This window comes from Diabrotica virgifera, chromosome 3 (assembly GCF_917563875.1).
Source record: "Diabrotica virgifera virgifera chromosome 3, PGI_DIABVI_V3a".
NCBI classification, from domain to species: Eukaryota; Metazoa; Arthropoda; class Insecta; order Coleoptera; family Chrysomelidae; genus Diabrotica; species Diabrotica virgifera.
The window spans coordinates 26,442,848-26,456,688 of record NC_065445.1 but is presented as its reverse complement, the minus strand read 5'-3'; the positions used below and the strand labels follow the sequence as shown (position 1 = coordinate 26,456,688).

Here is a 13,841-nt window from a genome sequence, read left to right as displayed (position 1 = left end):
TTTATTGCAGATTTGGATTCGTCATGAAAACTAAGCAACATTTATTCAAAACATTTTTTAGAATTGTTGATAGATGGCGCTAATAAATCGTCTTTTTCCAATTATAGCGCCATCTATCAACAATTCTAAAAAATGTTTCGAATAAATGTTGCTTAATTTTTCATGGCGAATCCAAATCTGCAATAAAAATGGAGGTTGCCATTTAAGATTTTAAAATTACCCCCCACCCCACCTCTAGTGGGTGGGGTGAAGGGTCATGTTTGGTATTAGTCGATAGGTTTTTGAAAAATATTAAACACGTATTTTTTGGTTTTTTATTTAAAAGTGTATTTCTCGAGATATTAGACTGTTTCTATAATTTACCTATAGCATCACGATAAATGGTTTTTCCTGATTATAGCGCCATCTATCCACAATTCTAAAAAATGTCTCGAATAAAAGTTGCTTACTTTAACATAAGAAATTTAAGTCTGTAATAAAAACTGGGGATTTCTATTTAAGATTTTAAAGTTACCCCCCACCACACCTCCAGGGGTGGAGTGGGGGATCGTGTTTGGAGTCATTAAATAGATTTTTAAAGATTATTGAAAATGTGTTTTTCAGTTTTTCGGTCCGATGTTTAGTTCGCGAGATATTCGACCGTTCCACTACTTTTGGGACACTGGATTATAACAACAAATTATTATGACACATACACTCTCAGTGTGTCAAGTTTGATTATATCAATATGTATTGCTTGCCTAGCAGAAAACCACTATGTTAACAAATGCACACCATTGCGTGTGTTCTACATTCGCAAGTAACCATTGAGCATACGTTTTAGTTATTGAACATTCTATAAATAATATCATATTAATTATTTCTTATTTTAAAGGATTTTTAGAATTGTCTCAGCTATTATATTCAGATACGGTGGTGCGCCCCAACCGTGCTTTGGGTACAACGTTGTTACACTTCGGGATTGGTGAGGTTGGGATTGGGGATTCAATAGATTATTTGTAGTAGAATATCCCAGATATAATTTGCTTTCAGAAATACTATAGAAATCACGATTATTGCATGATATATTATTTGATAGGGAAAACGTATAAATGTGTAGATTCAAACATAACATATTAGCTGGTTGCTTCTTCACATTTCCTTTGACTAACTGCATGCACAACAATCGTATCCATAAAAGCCTATTTGTGACTGTTTACCTTTAGGTCAGGATCATGTCCAAGTCAGCTGCTTCAGATCCAACCGAACGATCATCACCGTATTTTCGGATCTACTTCGCAACGCCATAAGCATAAAGAACGCCCTACCATTCTTACTCACAGCCCCAGGTGTGTTTTGCACTTTATATACCTATTAATTGTTGTGTTCGTGTTGCATGCTCTGTGTAAATGTTTCAGTTCTTATGTTGCTGATCATACAATACGTTTAGTTTTCGATTAGATATAGGCCACTGAAGGAAGCGCTAAAATTAGCGACATTGCTTATAGTCTGGGCAGATTATTGGAGAATAGGCCATTTTTGGGAAAAGTTATTTACCAGCAATTTTATTGCTGGAATCGAATGGTATGACTGTATATATTAATAATATAGGTATGCAAAGTCCGCAGATAGTGTGCTACTTTTTTTATAAACAAAATTGCGCCCGAAAATCTTCTTTCAATTTTTGCTCTATAACTCCAAAGATTTTAACTTTACACCAAAAACACCTAAATAAAAATTCACCGTAATTAAATTCTGCATAGAGACGTGTTTTTTCCGATTTACTTCGACGAAAATTTTCCCCGGAAAATGCGGGTTTTTCCAACAAAATCTTTAATTTTCAACTAAAATTTTAGATAAGTAATTGTTTATCAATAATTAAATAACTTTGTAATATAAAAGCTCTTTTCGTATGGATATTCCAGAGCCAGATGGAAATTGAATGAACAGTTTAGTAACAATTGAATTGTTAATTAAAAATTTACGGTCGCTATAATAACCACAATAATTATAATACATAAGAATAATTATGGTTTTTGTATAAAAAGACACTGTACCTATGTAATGTACTTTACAGAAATGAAATTGGACTATTTAAGCAGCCTCAGAAATATTTTAAAATTATAAACAATTTTTTGGCTTATAAACAAATAGAATATCTCGGGAAATATTAAATTAACTTAAATCATGAAAAGGGTATTGGAAAAAAAGCGACAGGACGCTTCTTCAAAAAGAAAAAACTTTTAATTGTGATGAGTGGTTCCTGAGATACAACCGGTGAAAGTTGACCGGCATGGCATGTACGGCAAAGATATAAACAATAGGATCATAGTTTTTGAACCATCACCTTTTTATTTGTTTGAACCATCACCGTTTTTCGAATACCGTTTTTATATTTAATTTAGTTTAATATTTCCCGAGATATTCTATTTGTTCCTTGCCGTATATGCCGGAAAACTTTGACCGGTCGTATCTCAGGAACCGCTCATCACAATTAAAAGTTTTTCTTTTAAAAGAAGCGTCCTGGCGCTTTTTTTCCAATACCGTTTTCATGATTTAGTTTAATTTAATATTTCCCGAGATATTCTATTTGTTTATGAGCCAAAAAATTGTTTATAATTTTAAAATATTCCTGAGGCCGCCTAAATAGTCCAATTTCAATTCTGTAAAGTACATTACATAGGTACAGCGTCTTTTTATACAAAAATCATAATTATTCTTATGTACCATAATTATTGTGGTTATTATAGCGACCGTACATTTTTAATTAACAATTTAATTGTTGCTAAACTGTTTATTCCATTTCCATCGGCTTCTGAAATTATAATCTATACGAAAAGAGCTTTTATACTACCAAGTTATTTAATTATTGCTAAACAATTACTTATCTAAAATTTTAGTTGGAAATTACAGATTTTGTTGGAAAAACCCGCATTTTCCGCATTTGGCCCAACACCGAAAGGTACAAATGGGTCGACTGATTAAGTAAGTAAGTAAGTTCCGGGGAAAATTTTCGTCGAAGTAAATCGGGAAAAACACGTCTCTATGCCGAATTTAATTACGGTTAATTTTTATTTGGGTGTTTTTGGTGTACAGTTAAAACCTTTGGAGTTATAGTGCAAAAATTGAAAAAAACATTGTTTTCGGGCGCCATTTTCTATGTAAAAAAAGTAGCACACTATCTGCGGATTTTGCATACCTATATTATTAATATACAGTCATAAGATTCGATTCCAGCAATAAAATTGCTGGTAAATAACTGTTCCTTATATTTTGCTAATTAGCCCAGAGTATTATTCCACTATCGTTGTTTAGCCGCCGAATGACGGCGGAGGACGGAGCGACAGACTTAGAATCGTCGAGAATCATTAGGTGGGAACCGTCTAGTACTTGACAGCGCGCAGTGTTGCCATTTATAGAGTGTATATCTAATTTAAAACTAAACATGCTGTATGTATGATTAGCTAGAAATTTTATATTTAACAACTATACATAAACTTACGTATATTGAAGTTTATTTATGTAAGCTGAATCTCTTTCATAATGTATTTTATTTTTTCGTTTAAGAGAAGTACATATTTGTAAAGCTCATGAAAAACTCAGGCACTTTTCTTATGTAAATGTGGTTTCAGTTCAATTCAATTGGCTCAAATTTTGTAGAGAGGTAGCTTTGGTCAAACTGATCAAAAGTTCTCATCGTCCCAAGACTCAGAAATCAATTGTTTCTGAGTTACAGAGTCTCGGAGTATAAGTGTCGGTTTTTAGTCCATTTAATTAATATTGACTTCAGGGGGTGATTCTGCATGAAAAAATAATGACATTTTGCTATATAAATGTATGTCCGTTTAATGCTTTGATTTCCGATATACGGGGTATTCAAATTTTTTTCTTATACAGGGTGTCCAGAAACTCTACCGACAAACGAAGACAGGAGATTCCTTAGATAATTTTAAGACAATGTAACCCAATTCACCTAGTCCGAAAATGCTTCTTAAGGGAGCTAGAGCTCTTTAAAGATGGCGTCATGAAATTAGTTTTTCTTAAATACCTCCAGAACGCGTCTATTTAGAAAAACGAAAATTGGTGTGCGTATTTACTTTTCAGAGATGAATCGATTCCATCCATTGCAAATTTCTAGTACCGGTCATAGGCGTCCGTTTTGGGTAGAGCAACGGGTATTTTCTCTCATAACTTTTTTGTCCTTAACTTTTATGCATTTTTGAGATCGGATTATTAGATTGTGAGGTATTCTAGTACTAAAAGGTATTCTTGCTTTAAGTCGGTAGGACACACCGTTTTCTAGAAAAATCGATTTCAAAGTTTTTCGTGTTTGAAATTTGAAAAAAAAATTGAAAGAACTTTTCAACAAAAAACGAAGTATTTTACCAACATAAAGTAAGAGTAACTTTTAGTACTCGAATACCTCATAATTTAATAATCTAGTGTCAAAAATGCTCAAAAATTCAAGACAAAAAAGTTATGCTATAAAATAACTGTTGACCTACCCAAAAAAGACGCCTATGACCAGTACTGGAAATTCGCAATTAATAAAATCTATTTATCTCTGGAATATAAATAAATGTACCAGTTTTCGTCTTTCTAAACAGTTTTTTTTATTGAAATTTTTTTTTATTCAAAAAGCGAAAAATTTTAAATCGATTTTTCTAGAAAACGGTGTGTCCTACCGATTTAAAACAAGAGTACCTTTTAGTACTAGAATACTTCACAATTTAATAATCCAGTGTCAGAAATGCATAAAAGTTAAAGATAAAAAAGTTATGCGATAAAATAACTGTTTCCCTACCCAAAACGGACGCCTATGATCGTTACTAGAAATTTGCAATGGATGGAATCGATTCATCTCTGAAAAATAAATACGCACACCAATTTTCGTTTTTCTAAATAGAAGCGTTCTGGAGGTATTTAAGAAAAACTAATTTCATGACGCCATCTTCAAAGAGCTCTAGCTCCCTTAAGAAGCATTTTCAGACTAGGTGAATTGGGTTAAAATGTCTTAAAATTATTTGAGGAATCTCCTGTCTTCGTTTGTCGGTAGAGTTTCTGGACACCCTGTATACAGACGATTTATTTATTGCCCTGAAACCGGTTAAGATATGTAAATAAAATTTGGTGAGTTTTAAGAGATAGTTATTGTGCATTTTTTAAGATTAAATTAAAAATTTTGTTTTCATGATTAATGCGCATAAGGGTAATGGTTGTTTTTAAAGAAAAAAATTGTACGTGTTATTTCAAATTAAAAATAATTCTTGAATTTATCGTTCAATTTGTTAAAAAAGAGCTTTCTGGCCTTTTGTTCATATGAGACGCCTTTTTATGCAAAAAAAATCTAAACGCGTATTTTTTATTTCTTTGATACCTACATTATTAAGAACTATCTAATACCATTAATAAAATTTTAAATAGACGCAAAGTTACAGGCAGTGTTTAAAATGACCTCCCTGAAACGTGACACAAGATTCAATTCAACCTCATCGGCTGTTGTATTCGCGCAAATATTCCTGGTCTATTCCTTATTGTCGCATAGCCAGTTATAATTCGATTCATCATAAACTTCGTCATAACATTTTCAACAGGAATGGAATAAGTAAAGGAATTAAGAAAACCCCAAGTGCAAAATTCCGGAGGATTTAAATTTGGCGATTGAGCAGACCAATGTTCCGTACGTTACCTACCTATCCAACCATTTGGATAGATACTGTGTCTTAGTGATTACGTAGATTAATTCTACAATTGGCTGGTGCATCATCATGCTGTGTCAGCTGTAGAAGAATTTATTCAAAAGAATAAGTAACTCTTTCTGTAGGAAACGAAGGTAAGATTCGCCTGTTAGTAGTTGTGGAAGAAAATATGGATCGATTGAGTGATCATTAATTATCCCAAGCCATACATTTACTGAAAACTGATGCTGAAAATGAGCTTCAAAAATTCATCCCATAAGTGATTATATTATGAAAACTTAGTACACAAAGTCGTCTAAAAGTAGCTTCGTCACTACATAAAACGCCATTTAAAAATTATGAATTTGAGCGGTTTAATGAAGAATCCGGCAAAAAGACACTATAGTAGAGCTCTTGCACAAGCTGAAGCGGATGAAGAAACTGAAGCCGTAGTTAAGTGGGGAATGGGTGCTGCACTATGACAACGTTATGGAGGACATGTTAAATGATTTATAATATTCTTAAAATAAAGTTTTAAACAATATTTCTCGAATTTTTAATTACCCCTCGCAAGCACTTGCAGATTATGCTCTGTTTCAGATATATTTGTTGTATCATATGCTTATCTAACATGCGTTGCTAAAAATAAATTATCCATAATTTACGAATAATGATTAGCAAAATGAAGAAAAGTTTGGTGCTAGAGAAGTAAAAACTAATTTTAAATGCTTTTTTAATTCGTACAAACAAATAATACAAAAAAAACACAAAACAGTCAGAATTTAATATTTCGAGGGTAAAAACACCGCCTTCAATTTTTTTTTACCAAAAGAAGGCTGTTGTCTACAAGATAGAGGCCAAGTCAGTCAACCATCAATTTTGAAAAACACAACCTATTAACAATTGTAATATATGAAAAACTGTGGTCACTGAATAGTTGACACCTTCATTTTTTACTTGTAAAACTGTAAAATTGAAGTTCAATACATGTATTGAAAAATAAAATAAAAAGCTATTAAACACATCCAAAATACCCAAAATGCATTTGAATGACGTTCAAAAAACAAGTACAATTCCCAAACTAAATCATTTTGACACAATTTTATTAAAAAAAAACTTCTTTCTACAATTTGCATTTTGTAAAATAGATTTATTTTATTTTGATTTTTTAATTTTAATCAAACTATTCTGGATCCGCCGCTGGTAACGTAACTTTGACGTAAAAGGTACGTTTAAACGAGGTAAAAATTACTAGATATGCAAGGGTGTAAACTGTTGGTGTACATAAAATAAATAAATAGCCTAGATATTTTTTGTTTTTATTGACAAATAATAACAATAAATCTGTAGAAGTTAAAAAATGACTTTCTTATTTTATAAAAGGACAATATTAGCTTGTCTTCAAAACTATCGTAAAAATTAAAGTTTCTGCGAAAAAAATTAATACAATTTTCGAAAAAGAGGAACAAAAATATTTAAATTCAGTTCTTACTTCTGATGCATCAAGATAGCTGTTATTAGAGTATTATTGTATATTTTTGATTAAAGACTATTTACATTTTAATAATATTTTCGATTTTTAATCAGCATCACGACCAGAAACAACGAAAACCCGGCAGGAAGCTCTGGTTCTAGCCCCGACGTCCAGCGCCATCGCAAATCAAATTCGTTAGATGCAGGCAACAAAAGCAAGACCGTGGTCCAAACTGTGAGAGAAAGGTTCAGATGTATAGCCCCGTATCCACCGAACAGCGAATACGAGCTGGAACTTCAAGTCAATGATATAATCTACGTTCACAAAAAGAGAGAGGACGGTTGGTATAAGGGCACGCAGCAGAGAACTGGAAAAACAGGGTTGTTTCCTGCTAGTTTTGTAGAAAGTTATTAGTTGTAGGATAGGTAAAAACAACGTATTATCAGTCTACTAAAAAGTTATTTTTAAATTAAATTCCGAGTGCAAGAAGAATATCATTGAATTAGTTCTTTTTAAAATGTTATTCGTTTATGTTCGTAATTATTCATAAACTACTAATGAATTCGCCCGTTGCTATGTCACTCTACTCTTTTATTTTTTACTTTATGGTACTTCATGGTGAATTTTCCATCCTTTGGCCACTCTGCGATGAAGTGCTTGGCTGCACAAAATTTGCACCGAACGTCCATTGCTATCCACAAGAATGCTCAGTGACTGCGTCTTCATAATCCAGCATGGTTTCTGTGTCTTCCACAAGCAAGTGATTTTGTGCAGTACTTACTTTTTGGTTGCATATATTTTTTTGGGAATCAAGGTCACGGTCCTTTCTACCGGTGGCTTCCTCAAGAGTTTGCACACTTTGGTGAGCTCGGCGAAGTATGGCTTCTTGTGCCAACCTTGCGTGTCGTTTTTCCTCAGTCTCCAGGTCTCGATGTCCGAGTCCGCACCAAGTCACCCTCCCCCTTGTACTGGCGGCTTCCTCTGGAGTTTCCTGACATTTGCTTGTCTGTCGAAGTACTGAATCTCGGTCTAGAGTATTCAGGAAGAAACCTCAACAAAGAAATAAAACAAAGGTGCAAAGCTGATAAACAATACTAATATCACATCATGTATATGCAAAGAAATTAAAAGCTACAATCAAAACAACTAGCCAAGAGATCTATTTAGGAAAATACTCCGGAGACTCTACACTCTACAGAAAAACTATGTCTGTTCATAGCACCCCTGTTTTATTTGTTGAGTTGAAAAATAATGTAAAATGTAATTGTAAACAAAAACAAATGATTAGGTTGACAGTTGACGGTATCATGTCATTTGCCAAAATTAACTTTTGTGATTGGGTTGAAATTTTCAACAACAATCCGGCAACACTGTTCGCAGTTTCTCTCCTCCCTTTCTACTACCTCTGTTCAAGAATACAGCTTTTTAAAGTCGAGAGAAATTATGAAGTGGGGAGTAAAATTTTCTCTCGATTCAAGAATAAGCGCACTGAAAGTAAGTTTAAAATGGTGTTTTCTCCAAAATAATCTTTTGTGGCATGTCATGTCCCCTACTGGTCCCAAGGCCTTCAATTGAGTATTAGCTGTCATATAACTCGTAGTTGTCAGTTACTCTTCTCAGTAGTCAACACAGTCAAATACAAATCAGGTACTGTCGAGTTTATTATTTTCAGTCTCCAGCAATTACTTCAGTATTCCGTGTAGGTCACTAATATTTTTCACGTTATCGTTTTTAACCTAACCTATAATTCGACTTAACAAGTTTATTATCTAGCATTTTAAAAAGAACCAATACCAAGTCTAGTGTATAAATATCTTGAGATTCTTCATATTGTTAACTACTTAAAAGATCAAATCTATTGACTACGAATAAACATCATACTGCCTAGTGCCATCAATATGGAAATCGTATAATTCCGTTATGATGGCGAATTCTTACGTAGTACAATATTCTTGTGTCATAATTATATATTTATAACTAAGAAAACCTTCGAACGTTTTTATTCTCATGTAATTTATGTATGATACATTGTTTTCAGCGCAATAACGTAGGTAAATTTGTTTATTGTATAACCTTTTAATGTTATCTATTCTAATAATAGTTTTGTTCATATTTAAAGTGAACCAATGTAGTCTATCATAGGAGCCAGGTAGGACTTTTATGTCCACTCGGTACCTTCATATTTTTTTCTTTTTGGTGCGTAGACTCGAACTTTGGAGGGTACCAAGCTAAAAATCCGTGAGATAATTTGTTATTAACAATTTAATTGTTTAAGAGGTTGACTGCCAGCCTCTTTTTCCTTCATTGCCAAAGAGTCATTTGAGTACCATATATGGTACTCAGCCCAGAAGATAAACTCAAATATTGAGTACCAAATTTTGTACTGGGTGTAACTTAAAAACAACAAATAAAAATTGTCATGGTCTCATGGATCAACAAAAGACCTGCAGCGTAAATGTCAAGTTAACTGTGTACCACATTTGGTACTCATGGCGGTTAACATGTTAAATGATTGTATCTCCTAAACTATTAGAGATATTTAATTTTACCAAAATGAAAATTATTCCTTTTGAAAAAATTAACAAAACGGCTTTTGTTAATTTAATTTAACGTTATAACAAATTTCGTAAAAATAATTGCACAATAGTCATTCGATGGGGCTTTTCCAAATATAGCTCAGCTTTCGTACGTGCGATTAACTTTCAAAACCCCCTCATTTTAAAGGTAACTGTTTCAGCTTTAAAAAAGAATGTGTGTACTTTGTATGCACGTAAGAAGTTATACTTCTATTATATGATTCCAACGAAATTAATATACAGTAAAACCTGTCAATAACGGTCACTAAAAATGACAGAACTATTGGCCGATATAAAAAGGTGGCCGCTAATACCAGGTTTTGTAGTTCACAAATTTTGGTTTGGGAACTTTGAAACTGGCCGGTTTTGACAGGTGGCCGTTAACACAGGTTTTACTGTATGTACTTTAAACAGTTTATTTCTATTTTATTTAAATATTAAACTAATTTTAATACTTACTACTTTCCAAACATTTTTATTAAAACAATACCAAGAATTAAAAAAATAAAAGAATAAAACGCACACAAACCCATTGAAAAATGCACCAAAGAAATGATTTCTGAACAATAATTTTTGGCAAAAATTGTAACTAAATACGCATTTTCTGAAAAAAATTATATAACAAATATATTCACAATCATAAAATGTATAAAAAAAATAAAAACTTGCATTGGGCTTCGAACCCGCGTGCTTAGACATAAAATCCACTTACACACACCCGTCATCCGTCTTGACCACTTACACATACTTGTCATGTGGGAAGGTAGGCTAACTGAACGTTTTACTGTTTGACAGTTCTGAATTTAATCAAATTAGTTTGATTTTTGTGTGTGTGTGTGTTCACAAAGGGAATTAAAATATTAAAATACAACAAAACATAGAGTAAGAAAACAATAGGTATATTAGATGAAGAGTGGTAGAAATTTTGTTGGTAATCAAATTATGTAAATCAAACCATTACCTACTATAAATAGATAGGTACATACATTTTCCAAATAGGTAAGTACCTACCTATGTAATTTTTTATTACAGTACTGAAACATTTACAATTAAGTACGTACCTGTTGCTTTTAAAAAGTTACTACAATTATAAACTTGCTTTTGTCTGTGTCCTCACAACAATAAAAACTAATATACAATATTTGTTTATCCATAACCTCCATATTGAACAATTATTGTCATGTCATTTGAACACCCAATCAGAGCAAAGGTATAATGCGTCTGCGCCGGGGAACAAGGTTTTTGATGAATTCGCGCATATTAAATTTCACTCCCATCGCGCCTAAAGCAGTATAACTTCAAAAACTTTGCGAAATTGTGTTATCTTTATTATAAAAAAGTTATAACAATAAAATTTCACTAAAAAGTTGGGAATTACTTTGTTTAAGTATAAGAGATTTAAACAAAATTAAGATATGTATGTACTTTGAACATCTGGCTAATGGAAGTTATAGAACAACTCAAAGCGAACGATTTCAGTTTTGGTAAATGTGTTTCTGTTAATTTTTTGCCCACGTTCTGCGCCTCAGAGTTCGTTATTAAAAATTTCATATCGTGGTCAAAAATTAACATAGAAACATTTTAAAAAAGCTTTAAATGTTAGTTTTGAGTTGTTCAATGACTTCGATTAGCCAGATTTTCAAAATTTATATCTTAATTTTGTTTAAATCTCTTATAAACAAATGAATACGCTTTTTACTTTTTACTAAATTTTTTAGTGAAATTTTTAATACTAATAATTCTATTAATTTAGTAAATAATTATTATAACTTTTTAATAAGAATAGTAATTAGAATAATTCTAATAATAACTGTTATAACTTTTTATTAATAAAGATAAAGTAATGTTGCAAAACATCGATGTAAAAAACTTCTAAGTAGTAGGTATAATTTAATTAAAAAACCAAATGGATTACATAAATTTGTTCATACCGAACGTTTTCGGACTTATCAGTCCATCATCAGTGAACTTATGTACTTGCAAGATAGCCCCAAAACCAAACAATGGTTATATGTATAATTCACTTTACATTCTTAAATCGTAAAATTATAAAGGCTTGAAGCTGATGTTAGGGATACTTTCCGGGAACATTACGAGACCCTACCCGAAATCTCAAACAACTTCACGAAATTTGTTATAACTCTGGTTCTAACAAGCGGATCAAAGTTTACCAAACGCCAGTTTGTTCATGTTTCAAAAGGAACAATTTTCATTTTCGTAAAATTTAATATTTCTAATAGTTTATGAGGTACAATCGGTTACAATTAAATTTTTAATAACAAATTATCTGATGGATTTTCAGCTTGGAACCCTCGAAAAATTAATACGCACCAAAAAAAATGTCAAGGTACTGAGGGGTATAAAAAACGCATACTCATCCCCTGCCCTGGCCCCTACTGTAATACTAATAGCAAAATATTCTGTTTTTAGAATAATTTCTGATCTGTTTTTAGAATAATTTCCTTTTTAATTTCGTTAACTTGTTTCTGTCCAACGCTTTTTCCTCGAGTTAAATTTTCTACATAATTTTCACGTAAGATAAGAAAGTGTTTGTTTTAAGTACCATTAAAATTGTTACATACAAAAAATGCGGTTTAGAACTACATATGTAAACATCTGATGCTGTTCGATACTTGCGATGGAACAAATTTCGGTTCGATGTCAGAATCGTTTTTATTGAAGCTAGTGAACTTTGAAAAAAAATTGTTTCTTGTTACTTTACAAATCTTAGATTGCATTTCTATAATATTTCAATTGATGTCAGTAATTTACTATTGCTAAATATTTTAAATAAATGTTCAGTCCGAGAGTATTTCCTTAATTACTTGTTTTCAGTTTCAAGCCACGTTGTGGCGATACATTTTATGTATAAGTACAAACACAACCGAATTTTTATTCATTTTTATGTTCAACTTTGTTATAATTACATTGTTGTATTTATAAACTGAATAGGTCAATTTTTACATGTTCACTTTAAAATTGAACTTTAAAATGTGTGATGAGTGCCTTTGTTATGGATATTTTGAAAATTAGGAAAATATTTTTACAATTTTAGTTCTTTCGCCTATTGCAATGTATGTACTTATTATTAGTCTCCAAAAGGCTTTGTGGAAATGTATGTAAAATTGTTCCTTGTATTATATATTTATATTATTATATTATTGTCTTTATTATTATTGTATACTTATTATCAAAGCTATTATTTATTAGTTGTACTGCTAGCGATCAAAAGCTACTTGTATTAAAATTGTTAAATCAGTTTTTAGCAAATTTTATTTATTTTATCCTATTTAGACGTATTTAACCTTCTAGCGGGCGCGCTGTCGCAAATTTTACGAAGAAAGTATGTGATCGTCTCCCCCACTCATATCACACAGTCGAGTGCATTGAGATTCGGTGTGTTCCTCAACTAATCATGTATCGGTGTACTCACAGGTGTATGATACCTACAAAATTTCCATTATTTGTAAAATTTACGACAGGCGCCGTTTCATGTAAGTATATTAATAATCTTAAATAGAAGTAAAAACTTCGGTTTGTATAATGGTATAAAATTAATTAAAACTTTAAAAAAGTCATCCAAGTGAATTAAAGTAACATCAGAACATTTTGGATCTAATCAGATCGTCTTCAGTGACATTCTGTGTAGTAAATGAAACTAGCCCACTAGTTGATATACAGTATTGCAAATCTTTTTTCGGAACATAGGTACTTTCAATGCAATAAGTTAGATTCTTGATTTGCAATTGACCAGTGTAAATTTCAAGACAACTTCGCAATGTTTCATATTTAATTCATTTGTTCGACTGCGCTGAACTGAGGTGCCCCATCGGATTGCATCGTTTGTTTGCGAAGATGCGATAGCCAGCGGTAAAGGGATTACAGTCGAACAAATGAGTTAATTTTAAAACATCGCGACGTTATACCGGGTGGTGAATCGTAAAACGGGCCATAGGAAACTCAATGTAAAATTCTAACTGTTGTGTGTGGCCTAATTTTGGGCTGAGAAACTGAAAAATGTATTACATTTTTACAAAATTTTGGAATATGTTTAATTCGTAGAAAAATTTTAACAGTTATTTTCAATATAGATTTTAATCATCTACAAATAGTTTCTAATGTCTTTTTTGATGT

General features: G+C 31.9%; 1 protein-coding gene across 5 annotated transcripts in view; it reads left to right on the top strand.

The window, feature by feature from the left end:
• The window catches only part of LOC114331950 (E3 ubiquitin-protein ligase SH3RF1), an 81,957-nt gene extending 68,990 nt beyond the window's left edge, over positions 1 to 12,967 (top strand). For 3 of the 5 annotated variants that reach the window (XM_050647827.1, XM_050647829.1, XM_050647826.1), the window contains exons 8-9: positions 1,206 to 1,328; positions 7,245 to 12,967. In XM_050647827.1, coding sequence (XP_050503784.1) covers positions 1,206 to 1,328; positions 7,245 to 7,545 — 424 coding nt within the window. In that variant the 3' untranslated portion in view covers positions 7,546 to 12,967. The remainder of the gene's footprint in view (positions 1 to 1,205; positions 1,329 to 7,244) is intronic. The other 2 variants (XM_050647830.1, XM_050647828.1) reach the window with 1 other exon arrangement.
• Positions 12,968 to 13,841: the final 874 nt, after the last annotated feature.